Source organism: Gobio gobio, assembly GCF_949357685.1.
Source record: "Gobio gobio genome assembly, chromosome: 6".
Taxonomy (NCBI): Eukaryota; Metazoa; Chordata; class Actinopteri; order Cypriniformes; family Gobionidae; genus Gobio; species Gobio gobio.
The window spans coordinates 25,990,847-26,005,921 of NC_137102.1; the positions used below are offsets into that span (position 1 = coordinate 25,990,847).

At 37.3% G+C, this 15,075-nt stretch overlaps 1 protein-coding gene across 2 annotated transcripts in view; it reads left to right on the forward strand.

The window, feature by feature from the left end:
* LOC307128367 (epidermal growth factor receptor-like) overlaps positions 1 to 15,075 on the forward strand; it is a 109,543-nt gene that overhangs the window by 89,725 nt on the left and 4,743 nt on the right. Inside the window, exons 19-27 of one of the 2 annotated variants that reach the window (XM_079820176.1) lie at positions 787 to 885; positions 3,114 to 3,299; positions 4,469 to 4,624; positions 6,870 to 6,945; positions 7,251 to 7,397; positions 9,683 to 9,780; positions 9,865 to 10,029; positions 13,025 to 13,066; positions 13,648 to 13,750. In XM_079820176.1, coding sequence (XP_079676302.1) covers positions 787 to 885; positions 3,114 to 3,299; positions 4,469 to 4,624; positions 6,870 to 6,945; positions 7,251 to 7,397; positions 9,683 to 9,780; positions 9,865 to 10,029; positions 13,025 to 13,066; positions 13,648 to 13,750 — 1,072 coding nt within the window. The remainder of the gene's footprint in view (positions 1 to 786; positions 886 to 3,113; positions 3,300 to 4,468; positions 4,625 to 6,869; positions 6,946 to 7,250; positions 7,398 to 9,682; positions 9,781 to 9,864; positions 10,030 to 13,024; positions 13,067 to 13,647; positions 13,751 to 15,075) is intronic. The other variant, XM_079820177.1, reaches the window with a different exon arrangement.

Here is a 15,075-nt window from a genome sequence, read left to right on the forward strand (position 1 = left end):
AACTTTTAATTTACATACATATATTGTAAAACTAATCCTATGAGACTGAGATGATGCAAATCGGGTTATTTTAGGTCAATGTTTTGGCTGTACGTCAATGATGCCCTCTGTTGGTAGGGAATAGTAAGATGGACGCTAGAAAACTTCCGGTGGCAGTTTAGAACGCGATGAGCAATCCATGCATTTATATAGATCAGTGATCGGGACGCAAGAACCAATCATTTTATCTCGTATCGTGTGTCATAGTGGATGATATTTACAGATTTATAGCATATTTACATGGCAGAATTTGCGAGCGGAACGACTGAACGCTTCTCTAGAGAGGAATCCTTTTATTTTTAAGATTTAAAAATGTTTGTGTGCTACTGCGCGTCCCTGTGTGTGTAATAAGCAGAGTGTACTCACATTGAACACCAGCCTATATACGCATATTACTAATGTGCCTTTTAAATAACACAAAAAATACTGCATAGGTTTTTGTTGGTCAATGGCGCAGTCGATTTCAGTTGCCTCACACCCATTGGCGAACAGATGGGCGTGAGTGCATTTGCTATTTAAACAATGTGGAGCTGAACGTGAAAATGATAACTGTGTCAGGCTGAAATTATCAAAAAACACTTTGCCGTCACATTACGCCGGGTGTATGATAGGGCCCTATCATAGCAGACAAAAATATTGTGTGGTCTGAAACCGGCATAAGGTCTATTTGTTGTTGATCTGTAGATATAAACAAAACTTGGTTACAAAACACTGGTTGTTAATATTAAGACAAATATGTTGCTGCAGGGTCTGTGGGTTCCAGAGGGAGAGAGTGTGAAGATCCCCGTTGCCATTAAGGTCTTACGAGAAGCCACGTCTCCCAAAGCAAACAAGGAGATCTTGGACGTGAGTATTAGAGTGTGAATTGACGTGTTTGACACATCTGACCTTATTCATGATTTATTCACTGTGATTCATTGCCTTGTTTTCAGTTTACTGCTGTCAATACTGCATAGATAATTAAAGAGGCTACAACAAGTGACATACCAAAAGGTTGTTTAAACTATTAATGTCAGCTAGAAAAAAAGTTGTGATTCTTTCTTATTTTGACGTGTTTCTGAGTGAAAAGACTTCTTGAATAAGAAAACATGTAGGGCAGGACTTGATTTTGCCATGGGGAATTAATTGGATGGTTGTGGTTTGCTATTGGTGGATCTCATGTGAGTGACAGGTTGCCACTCCCTCACGCCAGTAAACACCATCAGAGAAGTGAAGAGAAAGAGAAGAGATGCAAGAGAGAGGGGAAGTTATTTGATTAAAAAAACAAAACAAGGAAACATGCATTTGAATATTTAATACTGCAATATTCCATTAAAAACTAGAATTGTCTGTTTTGATTTCATGGTGACTTTAATGCTGGCTGAAGTTGCGCAACAAATGACAACATTTAAAACTTTCCAGAGTTGACTTTTTGATTTGGAGTGCTCAGAAACAAAACTGTTATTGTCAGTCTGACCCAACAAAACACAACATCTGCAGGAATGTGTTGTTTGTGAACTAGTGAACTAGCTTAAAGGGGATAGTTCACCAGAAATTCAATTCCGCCACTTTAAATGTTCGATAAAATATAATACCTTATGAATTGCGCTTATCATGAGAAAATATTTCATAAAAGTTGTTTGTTAGGTTTTAAATAAAACAATATAACTACAAGTATACTGTTAATGTTCAAATATAAAATTTAAATGATTTTGAATCACATGTTGAGTCAAATGTTACAGTCTATATTTGAAATTAACTGACTTCATACTAAACATCACGGTAACACTTTACAATAAGTTTTAATTTGTTAACATTAGTATTAACTAACATGAACTAACAACGAGCAATGCATTTGTTACTGTATTTGTCAATCTTTGATAGTGGTAACACTTTACAATAAGGTTGTATTAGTTAACATTAGTCAATGCATTAGTAAACATGAACTAACCATGAACAACATCTCTGTTCAGCATTAGTTAATCTTTGTTAACGTTAGTTAATAAAAATCCAGCTGTTCATGGTTTGTTCATGTTAGTTCACAGTGCATTAACTAATGTTAACAAGATTTGAATAATGCATTAGTAAATGTTGAAATTAACATTAAAAAGGTAAATAAATGCTTTATAAGTGCAGTTCATTATTAGTTCATGTTAACTACACTAGTTAACTAATGTTAAATTAACCTTATTGTAAAGTGTTACCACAATGGTTAATAAAAATCGTTCATTGTTTGTTAATGTTTGTTCACACTGCATTAACTAATGTTAACAAATACAACTTTTGATTTGAATAATATATTAGTATTAGTAATGTTGACATTAACATTAACAAGTATAAAAAATGCTGAAGAAGTGCAGTTCTAAAATCTAAAATTTTGCCTATAATTTGATTATTTATGTATTTGCACTGTATCCGTGTGATCCAGTTAGCCAGTAAATTATTTCAGTAAACACAGACAGTGAAATCTGTTCCGTCGTTCTAGTTAAGAGAATGATTGTTCAGAAAAGGCCATAGTCTCCAGTGACAAGCTCAGCTGAAATCTATAATACATAACCCCGAGGGCTGAGTGGAGTTGATACAGAACAGAAAACTTCAACCAGGAGGAGTGGAGGAATGGAGGAATTCCTGCTTATTGCATGCGCTCAAACTCAGAAACGTTGTGTTGGCTGTTGCGGACAGGCCACTCTCAAAGTCACTTTGAACATAATTTGTCTGTGGAAACACACAGTGTAACCCTTTGAACGTCTGCAGAAGCCGAATTCTAACAGATCTGCACAGTTGTTTTAATGTTAGAAAGAAAAATTGAAATGGATATCAGTCACTCCCTCATTATTTGAAAGGAAGAGGCTGTTGGTATTGGCAGCTAGGAAAAGTCCTGTGAATTGCCCAGGGTTTGATTATTATGTTCCTAATAGGTTTTGATTTTTCTTCAGGCCTTCGTTCGTGCAAATATTTTCTAATGTGCTCGAGGCACCCCATTTGTTAGTTCTACGGCTTTAGGGATTATAAACAGCCTCAGCATTTGTCAGTGTTGCTGTATACCATATACAGTATGTAGCATTGGTGCTGAGCTCATTTGTTTGTATCTATAGGAGGCCTATGTGATGGCCAGCGTCGAGCATCCTCACGTGTGTCGTCTGCTCGGCATCTGCCTGACCTCCACCGTCCAACTTATCACCCAGTTGATGCCTTACGGCTGTTTGCTGGACTACGTCAGAGAAAACAAAGACAACATCGGCTCACAACACCTGCTCAACTGGTGTGTGCAGATTGCTAAGGTAAATGGATTGTATCCTTCATTGTTTTTTTAAATCTCATCCCTTCAGTGAGTCATTTCATTTGATGATGAACAGATGGTTTGAGATGTCTGTCATGGTGTTCGGTACAATTAATTATTAAAAATAATTATTAAAATGTATTATTATTATTTTAATTGTAATCATTTATTTTATTATTTAAAATAAAATTATTAATTGCAATTATTTTAAATTCATTTTATCTGTGATTAATTATTAAATTATAGGGAGCCCTAGTTCTGTTTAGCCCTGTTCTCCTTCTCTTACTTTCCTGTCATTTCACCACTGTCCTATATAATAAAAGGAAAAAGGGAGGGGGGAAATGCAATTTGTTTAATACTAGAAGGTATAAAGAGACATTTTTAGATTTGGATCAGGTTTCTCGTTGATGATACGAAACCAAAAATAGGTAATACCACTCACAGATCTGTTGTATAAATAAAGTTCCAGTACTCACAAATATTAAACATTTGAAGTCATGTCTCATTTCTGAAGTGCAAATCAGTAACTGTGATGATTTTTTAAGCAGACAGGGCTTTTTTGGTCCTCCCTGCTGAGGGAATAACATTTCTTTTTTGAGAGAAACTTTGATCAGAATATGACTAGAAAATGTAAAGGTATGGCTGATATGATGATATAACATTCTGAGAAAAGCTTGAACAAATATACTTTAATCTTCTTGAATCCTGACTTTCTTTTAGTTTGAATATCATCAATTTGCACAATCATTCTTTCCGTAACAGTTGTGTTTCCTATTATTTTCTAATGATCTGTACAGCATTTTACATCATGATCAATCTGATTTGGTATATGTTCCATTTACAGTACAAATTTTACAGTACAGTTGCAACTTGCCAAAAAAAATCAAACAAAAAATCAGTTAGCATGGATAAGAACAACAGAGAAAGACAACAAAAAAAACAGAACATACACATCAACGTATACTAATTTATCTGAACAAGTAGGCAATAACTGTAGAAAAGGACAAGTAAGCTCAAATCAGTCGACTTATTTTTGGTACAAATGGAACCTCATACATATTAATGAATTTGTATACTTTCATCACAATTTTCATTCCAGCTTGAGTGAGTACATCACTATATTAACTGAAGTCGACTAAAATATTTTTAATTTCTCTCTGGCTTTATTAGGGAATGAATTACCTGGAAGAGCGCCATCTTGTGCACAGAGACTTGGCTGCTCGTAATGTGCTAGTGAAAACCCCTCAACATGTGAAGATCACTGATTTTGGCCTGGCCAAGTTGTTAAACGCAGATGAGAAGGAGTATCACGCAGATGGCGGAAAGGTCTGTTATTTCTCTTTCGTGAGAAAGTGGATGTTGATGACAGAGTTTTTGATTTGACTAGTTGAGTAACTGTTCCTAAACTGTTCTAAAAACGAATGAAGAGATGAATGTGCATTCAAACCTTATAAGCAGTGTTGGGGGTAACACATTATAAGTAATGCTTATGTAATCAGATTTATGTAATCAGATTACTTTAAGTAACTAGTAAAGTAATACATTACTTTTACAGCAAAATATTTTAGTTACTTTTTCAAATAAGTAACGCAAGCTGCTTCGTTTTCCCATTTATTGACTGACAGTTCTCCTGTCCACATGTTGGGAGAAATCGTAAGTGCAGAGGCGTTGTGTGTGCTGTGTGAACTTGATGGTTATTGTAGTTCTAGACTAATGTGAGCATTTAATCAGCTCACAAATTCAGTATTCCTCAAAATTAATAAAAACAGTGAAACTCAAAATATTACACAAACCTACTAGCCTGACAAGCCAGACCCACATCAAGATGTTGGGTCTGGAAACTCACCATTGACAGGGCTCAATCCGAGGGGCGGGATAAACGGTTGTCTTTCAAATTCCCTCTGCACGCAATTGGATAGCGCCATGAGCGCCACAACCAACCAAAGCAAAGAAGAAGGTGAAGCCCAGCTAAGGTTAGTTGATAGACTTTCGCCGTATCCGGTAGGCAAAACTTCGAACATATCTTCTTTTCTTAAGAATGACTTCAGTGCTGTTCTTTGTTCTTTTCTCAAAGAAAAGCTTAACTCCAAGTCTTCCAGGGTCGCGGCCAAAGCCGATTCAAAAGACCGCTGCTCGTCAGCTTCTTTGTTTACAAGTAGCATGCAGAACCTCCGCAACTCTGCCGTGACGTGCCGTCATTATGTTAAGCCCGCCCACCGACTCTACACACGCTGTGATTGGCCTGACCAGAGTCTGGTTTTTCCAGCTCTCAGGTCTACCGAGAGTTGCTAGACTACACTCGCTGCAAAATACATTTTCTGCCGCTAGGGTGCGTCTAGATTTCTAGGCTACAAACCTACAATAATTACATGTTAAATTACACAAATATACTTTATGTATTTAATCTCACTTTATTAATCAATGTCTTTGCTACTTACCTTCAGTGATCCAATTCAACCATAATAATAAGCAAAGATGACTTTAGGCATTGTGGGCCCTATCATACACCCGGCGCAATGCGGCACCAGGCACAACTTAAGTGTTCTTCCTAGTTTTAGCCCGACGCAGTTATCATTTTCACATCCTGCGCCACGTTGTTTAAATAACAAATGCACTGTTGGCGTGTTGCTATTTTGAAGCAATTGAAATCGACAGAGCCATTGACCAACAAAAACATGCAGTATTTTTTGTGTTATTTAATGGGCACGTTAGTAATATGTACCTATAGGCAGGTGCACAATGTGTGTACACCCTGCTTATTACACACACACAGGGACACGCAGCACACATTTAACATATTTAACATTTTTAAATATTAAAAATAAAAGGATTCCTCTCTGGAGAAGCGTTCAGTCCTTCTGCTCACATGTAAATAGCAAATCGCAAAAAAAGCGCACCTGTCTTTTAAAGGGAATGGGAAATGAGACTCTGATTGTTTTATTGCACGATGCGGCCAAAACACACTCATGACTCATTAAGAGACTAGGTATAACCCCTTTGGACCAGGCACCTGGTGCGCCGACCGTTTTTTCCATAATTTAAACTAGCAAAAGTGGATTCGGACAAGCCCTAAGTGCACCTGCGCCATGCGCATCAGGCTATGCGCTTAGATCATTAAAATAGGGCCCATTGTGTTTTATTCTGCAATCCAGAATGTCGTAATTTGCATTTCCTTCCACCTGAGGCTTATTCATTTCACTTTTCATGTGAAAGGACCTTTACATTTGAAAGTTAGTGAGTTAGAAAGTTACTTTTTTTGTTAGTGAAAACAAACACACAAGCAAGCCCAGCCAAGATGAGAAAAGGTAACGCAAAAGTATTGCAACGCATTACTTTCCATATAAAGTAACTAAAACAATTAGTTACTTTTTAGGGAGTAGCGCAATGTTGTAATGCATTACTTTTAAAAGTAACTTTCCCCAACACTGCTTATTAGTGTCCTAACTATACAAGATTAAGATTACAAACAATCATAAGTTCATCTTTAGAATGCGTCAAGTGTGTTCGCTTCCCATTTTTGCGTTTGAAATAAAGATTTTATGTTGCCTTGTCCATCTACATCCTTCAACAGGTGCCAATAAAATGGATGGCGCTCGAATCCATCCTGCACAGGACATACACCCATCAGAGTGATGTCTGGAGTTATGGTTAGTAACAGTTTACCAATGTCAGAAGTAAACAGTATTTCTTATTTTAGAAAGTAAACTTTACAATTTTACTTGCATCCAATTTTCCATCGAAAATTCAGCAAGAAAAAAAGTATATGACAGGACTTATCCATATAGGGAATTGCTTGGGTCATGAAAAGTTTTCTTTGGAAAAACTTGACCAGGAATGTGGATGTAGAAAGTTGTAGGGTTAATGTTGACCTTATAAGATCTCTTTTAAAGCTGAGGCTCTCTCAGTATTGAATGAAATGAGCTGTTTTTCATTGAATGATACTCCACTCTAGGTGTGACAGTCTGGGAGCTGATGACATTTGGAACAAAGCCATACGATGGGATTCCCGCTCGTGAAATCGCTGAAGTTCTCGAGAAAGGAGAAAGACTTCCTCAGCCTCCTATCTGCACCATTGATGTGTACATGATAATGGTCAAATGTAAGTTTGATTCATTGCTGTATTATGAAGTGGACATGTGTAATCCTTTCTACCCTTTTCATCAGTGATTGATGAAACCCATTGATATGTTATGGTTAACTACCTTCAAAGGACAAATTATTTAAATTTGATACTATTTGATTTAAATACATCGAAAATAAAACAACTAAATGAATAGTTATGAATTCTAAAAGTGAATGTAGGCATCACAACATCATAATGTACAGTATGAAAAATGTATATTCATGTTGAGATTTGTTAATCAAGTCAAGTCAACTTTATTTATATAGCGCTTTTAACAATGCAGATTGTTTCAAAGCAGCTTTACAGTGTTAAACAGGAAAATAATGCAACAGAATTTGATTATAATAATGATTATTTAAAGTCGGCATGAAAGGGAAGTTGCGGTTGTCATTGTGATGACGTAGATCCGAGTGAAGCAGCTTTTCAAACAAGAAAAAAATTTAGGGTGGGACTTGATTTTGTCCATGGGGAATTGATTGGATGGTTCTAGTTTGCTATAGAGTGCAACGGCACCTGCCCCATTTTCAGCGGTGCTGGTTCCGGAAGTATTTTTTTCCTTTAATTTTTCACATAAGGATTCTTAAAAAGTCATCTTCTTATAACCATCTTCTTTTAAAGAGTTATAATCCATCATTAAGTAACTAGTAAAGTGCCAACTAGTAAAGAACCAAGCCAATCAGCTGTGAGGTGAATCATAACACTACAAACTTTTTGAGGCAAAATGTTTTTGAAAATCGGACAAAATACAAAGGTACGAGAAGGGAAAGAACTACAATCCCATGAAGCATTGCACATAATTACAGCATAATTTAATAAAAAATGGATAAATATCAAACTACTCATTTACAAATGTTGATCAGGCATAACATTATGACCGTTAAAGTGAATAACACTGATTATCTCTTCATCACGGCACCTGTTAGTGGGTGGGATATATTAGGCAGCAAGTGAACATTTTGTCCTCAAAGTTGATGTGTTAGAAGCAGGAAAAATGGGCAAGCGTAAGGATTTGAGCGAGTTTGACAAGGGCCAAATTGTGATGGCTAGGCGATTGGGTCAGAGCATCTCCAAAACTGTATCTCTTTTGGGATGTTCCTGGTCTGCAGTGGTCAGTATCTATCAAAAGTGGTCCAAGGAAGGAACAGTGGTGAACCGGCGACAGGGTCACTGACGGCCAAGGCTCATTGATGCACGTGGGGAGCTACTAATCTACTGTAGCTCAAATTGCTCAAGAAGTTAATGCTGGTTCTGATAGAAAGGTGTCAGAACACACAGTGCATCGCAGTTTGTTGCATATGGGGCTGCATAGCCGCAGACCAGTCATGGTGCCCATGCTGACCCCTGTCCACCGCTGAAAGCGGCAACAGTGGGCACGTGAGCAATGGAAGAAGGTGGCCTGGTCTGACATTTTCTTTTACATCACATTGATGGCCGGGGTGCGTGTGCATCGCTTACCTGGGGAGCACATGGCACCAGGATGCACAATGGGAATAAGGCAAGCAGTGGAATGCTGGGTCCTGCCATCCAAGTTGATGTTACTTTGACATCGTACCACCTACCTAAGCATTGTTGCAGACCATGTACACCCTTTCATCGAAACAACAACTGTTTGAGGTGTTGCATCTGTGGGATGTGCTGAACAAACAAGTCCGATCCATGTAGGCCCCACCTTGCAACTTACAGGACTTAAAGGATCTGCTGCTAACATCTTGGTGCTAGATACCACAGCACACCTTCAGGGGTCTAGTGGAGTCCATGCCTCGACGGGTCAGGGCTGTTTTGGCCTCACAATATATTTACACAATATATATAACAACACAATATTTGGAAATTATAATGTTTTGCCTGATCGATGTGTGTATATATTTATATATATATATATATATATATATATATATATATAAATATAGTGATGTGCATGGATAAATTATAATAAACCCCACAATATTCCATAAAAATAAGATTGACATTAATAGTTTTATTAAATGATTTGTTTTTAAAGATTAACTTTAAGCATGCACAATTAAATATCCAATATCGGCCAATATCCAATAATAAACAATACCTATGAATTAAAAAATATCTAATATCGACTAATAACCAAAATTATACTGATATATTGTGCATCCTTAATTTCATTCCATCTGAAAAAAAGTTTGAAGCAACATGAGGGTAGCTAGGCGATGATAGATTTAGAGTCATTAAACTTAAATTATTTGTCATCATCGCCTTTATCCTCACATCACTATGTTTTCATTCAGGTTGGATGATCGATGCGGAGAGCAGACCTCGCTTCAGGGAGCTCATTGCTGAGTTCACCAAAATGGCACGTGACCCGCCTCGCTATCTCGTCATTCAGGTGAGAGAAGCACAACTCTGATTTGTGAAAGCTCACTGGAGCCTTGCTCACATCTGATCACTGTCACTGTTTTCCCGTTGGCAGGGTGATGATCGGATGCATTTACCCAGTCCTTCTGACTCCAAATTCTACCGCAGTCTGATGAATGGAGAGCTGGATGAAGCGGTGGATGCAGACGAGTATTTAGTGCCCAATCACAGCTTCTTCAGCAGCCCCAGTACCTCCCGCACGCAGCTGCTGCACTCTGTGGTAATACACACAAACACACAGTACTGCTGCCACTGGCTCCATATCCAGCTCATCAAATGCCTTCCTAACATTTTCAAACACCAACTCATTTCTAATAAGCGTTTTCAATCACATTATAAAAAGAAAGCATAAAACAGACCACACAAGATTACATGAAAGCCAGAATGATTTTTTCTCAATTAAAAATAACTTCTTAAAACATGACATAAGTACACATGAAAGTGCGTGCGTGCGTGCGTGCGTGAGTGTGTGTGTAAAACATTAAAAAACAAAATCGACAGATATAAATGAAGTTAATTTAGGCAGCACATCATAAAATACAGTGTAAAAAAATTTTTTTATTTAGATTTACTAAAAATTACATTTAACATTGTACACTTAAGAGCATTCACAATTAAATATCCGACACTGGCCAATATTAAATACAGTAGTTATAAATAATAGAAGTAATTATAGTTATTTTATATTTTTTAATTATGCAGAAAGAGGTATTTATCTGATGAAATTATTTGGCAAAAAAAAAGCTCACAGGAAAAAGCATACCATGACTACAGCATAATCAGTTATTAATATTTTGTTGGTGCACAATTTGGAGTGTTTCATTGTGTTATCACAAAAAAAAAAAAAAACACATTTGTAATAATATTTGAATAAAGGCCGGACATTAATTTTGGCCACTACTGTATATACAGTAAATACATGGCTTACTACTAATTTTCTGTAATAAATTATATAACATTATATACTAAATTAATGCAGTAGCCCTATTGACAGCCCATCTAAAACATCTGTTGCAGCTGTACGCTCCCTGCGGTACCAGTAAAGCAGTGACTGCATGCGATATCAAATCTGATGACAGTGTTGTGTGCTTTCACTCAAAAGGACGGAAAGTTCACACTGCAGAGGCGTATGTACCTGGCCTGATTTTCGTCTTCTTCTGGCCTGGCCTCCTTCACCCACTTCCCATTCCGCTGTCCTTCTGCTTCTTCGCCCTCTCCCCCGCTTCCTCCCAGCTGCCTCCTGATTAATGACCGTTCCGCAGCAGAAAAGCAAGCACGTCTGTCCAAGAGGACTCGCCAGGCCTCAGCGTTCTGAGCGTTTCCTGGCCTCGTGCCTTCCGCTAAGTGTGTGCAAAGCTCCTTCAGCCTTTCAAGTCTGATTGCTTTCGCGGGCAACACTTGTTAAAAATTTTTTTGGCAGAACGAAGGTCTTGAGATCAGACGGAATCTTATATAACACAGGCATTGAGGCATAACCATTTAAGGCTGTAGTTTCTCTGACAGATGGTAGCTTATTTAGCCTGTTTCTTTTTGTCGTTACTTGTGTTTTATGAATGTGTTTTGCAAAAGAAAACCTGCGACATGCTTGTGTGAACTGCTGACTAGGTTTTGTTATGGTCCAGGAGCCTCAATAAGGTTGGCTTCTGTTCTCCTCGTAACATGTACAGGCCTGTTTTGTGCATGCGATGGTAAATACAAAGATGTATGCAGTCCTCAGTCATCATCTTGACATGTCAGTTAAATGGATTAACCATTGTGCAACATCGACTAGAAATAATACAAACAAGTACAACAAATACATTTCTACACATGTACACATCCCTATTACAGGGGTCTTGTGGTACAGTACTTCATTATTCATCAACACATTTTTTGAAAGAAAAACTTTGCCTTAATGTTTCATGGCCCCTCCCACATTTAAAATTGTTCAGTAAAATAAATTAAAGTGCCCCAATTATGTGATTTTAAAGGCTTCTAAATTTGTTATGGAGGTCTCCTACAATAGGTTAACATGCATTCAAGGTCCATCTGACTAATCATAACAGAGTACACCAATCACAACAGACTGGGCCATCTGACCAATCATAATAAAGTACACCAATCATAACAGACTGGGCCATCTGACCAATCAGAGCAGTGTAGACCAATCAAAACAGACTGGGCCATCTGATCAATCAGAGCAGAGTAGACCAATCACAACAGACTGGGCCATCTGATCAATCAGAGCAGAGTAGACCAATCACAACAGACTGGGCTGTCAGACAAGGAAGACAGGAATTAAGAATAATTTCAAGCATTTCAGAATCAAATGTTAATTTTAGGAGACAATGGCCCTCAAACAAATGTACAACAGAAAACTGCGTATGGTCGTTTCCATCCAAAACTTGACACTTATCAATATGGATTCTGTGGCTACACTCAAATTTTTTGAGTTACCGTGAACTTAGTAAATAGTAAATCTGGCAGAGAATTCTTTTGAGAGTATTTTGACTGGAAACAATACACATGAAGCCCAATTCACATATTCATCATTATTAATGTGTTGTCAATGGTAAAATGCTCTATTGACAGTGTGTCATAGCCTATCCAAAGTATTTTCTTATATTAAATACTTATTTCAAATACAAGGTTAACACGTGTTTTTGGTGTCAGAACAATTTCTCTTTCTTGGTTGAGTTACATTCCTCCATGTCGTAAACTAAAGGGGCGAGGCTTCTAAACTGTGAATTTTTAGGGCGTGATAATTGACGATTGTTTTCAGCCACCACACTGATTTAACGTCTGATCATTCGTACGTACATTGGGATTGGCGGTTTCATGAATCATTAACATATAAACCCTGTCATACGATGATTTTTGCACTTAGATCTGCGCCTGTTTCTACGTTAGATTGATAAATGAGGCCCAATAACTATATACTATAACAGCTGCATAAAAGGTCATGTCTGAAAAAGCATGATAGGGGCACTTTGAAACATAATGTAAAATGTCAAGTATGATTGTTATTGTAGGTCAAGTTTATAATGACTAAGTTGGTGTGGCATTTTTAGAATCACCAGTACAGTTCAATCAAGCTTCCAATACTCATTGCACTTTTTATCGCAAAAAAATTGGCAAAGACAGTTTGTTTGATAAAAGTATTTAGTTTGTTACAAATATAAACTTGATTTTTAGGGGTTGATACTAAACATATGACTGCTTTTATTTTGTTTCAGAGTCTCAACAGCAGCATTGGGAGCTGTCAAAAAAGAAACGGGGTAAGTTAATCATGTCAGACATCAAGACACTGTATCGCATTGCTAGCTAGCTAACTAGCACAATCAAAAGGGAAAAAAACTACATGAACGTATAATCTCACACATCATCACCTCATATTTCATCTGAAGCATGCTCTTCCTGAACAATACTGTCTCCTTGGTAACCAAATACACTAACTTTTAAAGGGGAAAAAAAGGTTTTGCAATATTCGTCCTGGTGTCAACAATGAGGGTCATAATTTGTGAAAATGTATATAAATATTGGCATGGCATGTTTAAATGATTATGGTTTTAAAAAGTTGTGTGTTTATGATTTATTTTCATATTTGGGGTTGATAAACAATGGCTTTTTTTGTTATAAAAATCACCCCATGGAACATAAAAGTTTGCAAGAAACACCTACCCTATAAAATGAAATGCAGGACAAAAGGTCCACTTATTACGCAACTGTCCCCAGCTGTGCTTTTGCTGTCTTCTATAAGCAATCACCTATTGTTAATTACAGGAAATGAAACCGGTTTAACCATGATGACACTAGCTTTGAATACATACACTAGAAATACATGTTTACTTTCTCACAGAATGGTTTCCCGGCAAGGGAGAACAGCATGGCTCTGCGTTACATCCCAGACCCGACAGAACGGTTCCACGAGGGAGACTTCCAGCCCGCTCCAGGTTGGAATGGTCAGTCTCTTGAAATTAAAAAATGTTGAATGAGGACCAAAAAGATATGCAACACTATTTAGTTTATGGTGAAATGAGCACCTCTGTTGGTCAGTCTTGGTCTTACATTCTTGTGGTTTACTCTGATTTTGTAATCTTAAAGGAACAGTTCACCCAAAAATAAAAATTCTATAATTTATTTACCCTTATGTAGATGTAAGGCTGTATGCTTTTTTTTTTAAAGGAAACACAAAAGGATATATTTTGAAGAATATTCACACTGCTTTTTCCCATAGAATGAATTTCACGTAGTAGGTAACACTAATTGTAGGCTTTACGAACAGCCCAAAATTCACAAAAAATTATTCAAATCTCAGCGTATTCAAATGTGTCCATTGTGAAGTTATGTACCAAACATTTTTCAAAATGTCTCCTTTCTTCATGGAAAAAAAGGAAGTCATACAGGTTTATATGGAGCCCCTCAAATACATGGTGATGAAAAAATATGAGATGGGATTTCAATGTCTTTGCGTCCACTAGGAAACTTCATTCATCCACAAAAGTTCTGCATTCCCCAGGAAAATTTGTGTTCGTTCGCAAAAGTTTTGCGTTCCACTAAGAAAGTTTGCATTTGTTTGCTAAAGATTTGCGTTCCCCCAAGAAAGTTTGCATTCGTTCTCAGAGATTTGACTTGTTCCGACAAAAAACTGAGTGAATTCTCAAAAGTTTTGCACTTCCCTGGAAAACTGCATTTGTCCGCAAAAATATTGCATTATAGTCGGTTAAACCCAAGTCTGTAGCACTCCTCTCAGAAACTGAAGCCTCCGCGCCTCGATCGCCCCCAGGTGGTTTGTCCCAGTATAGGTCATAACCCCCGCCACTCCGTGTTTTCTAATGGAAGCGACACAAGACAAACTAAACAATCAAATTACACTTCAAATAATTTTTTCCAAACGTTGGTTTTTGTCATTGTAGGCAGTTTCTATCACGATGATTTCATTTCAAGTGTTCGTTTTTTAAATAAATTTAGTTCTAGTTAGTTATTAGTTATTTGATGCTATAGCCCTGGAGTTAGACCAGGAAGATTTGTCTGCAAGGGTAATGTTTAAACGCACAGTTACCTGACAAATATTTGATTCTGAAATCCCTCCGATGCGAAGAGGATCCGTTTAGATCTGCTCTGACGGATAAATATGTATAGCCCTGGTGATTCCAAGAAAATTTGTCTGCAAGGGTACTGTTTAAACGCACAGTTACCTGACAAATATAAATATTAAAATCGTAAACCTGACTCTCCATTTTCTTCCACTCTAGATGATCCAGATGATTCAGGTTATACAATATAT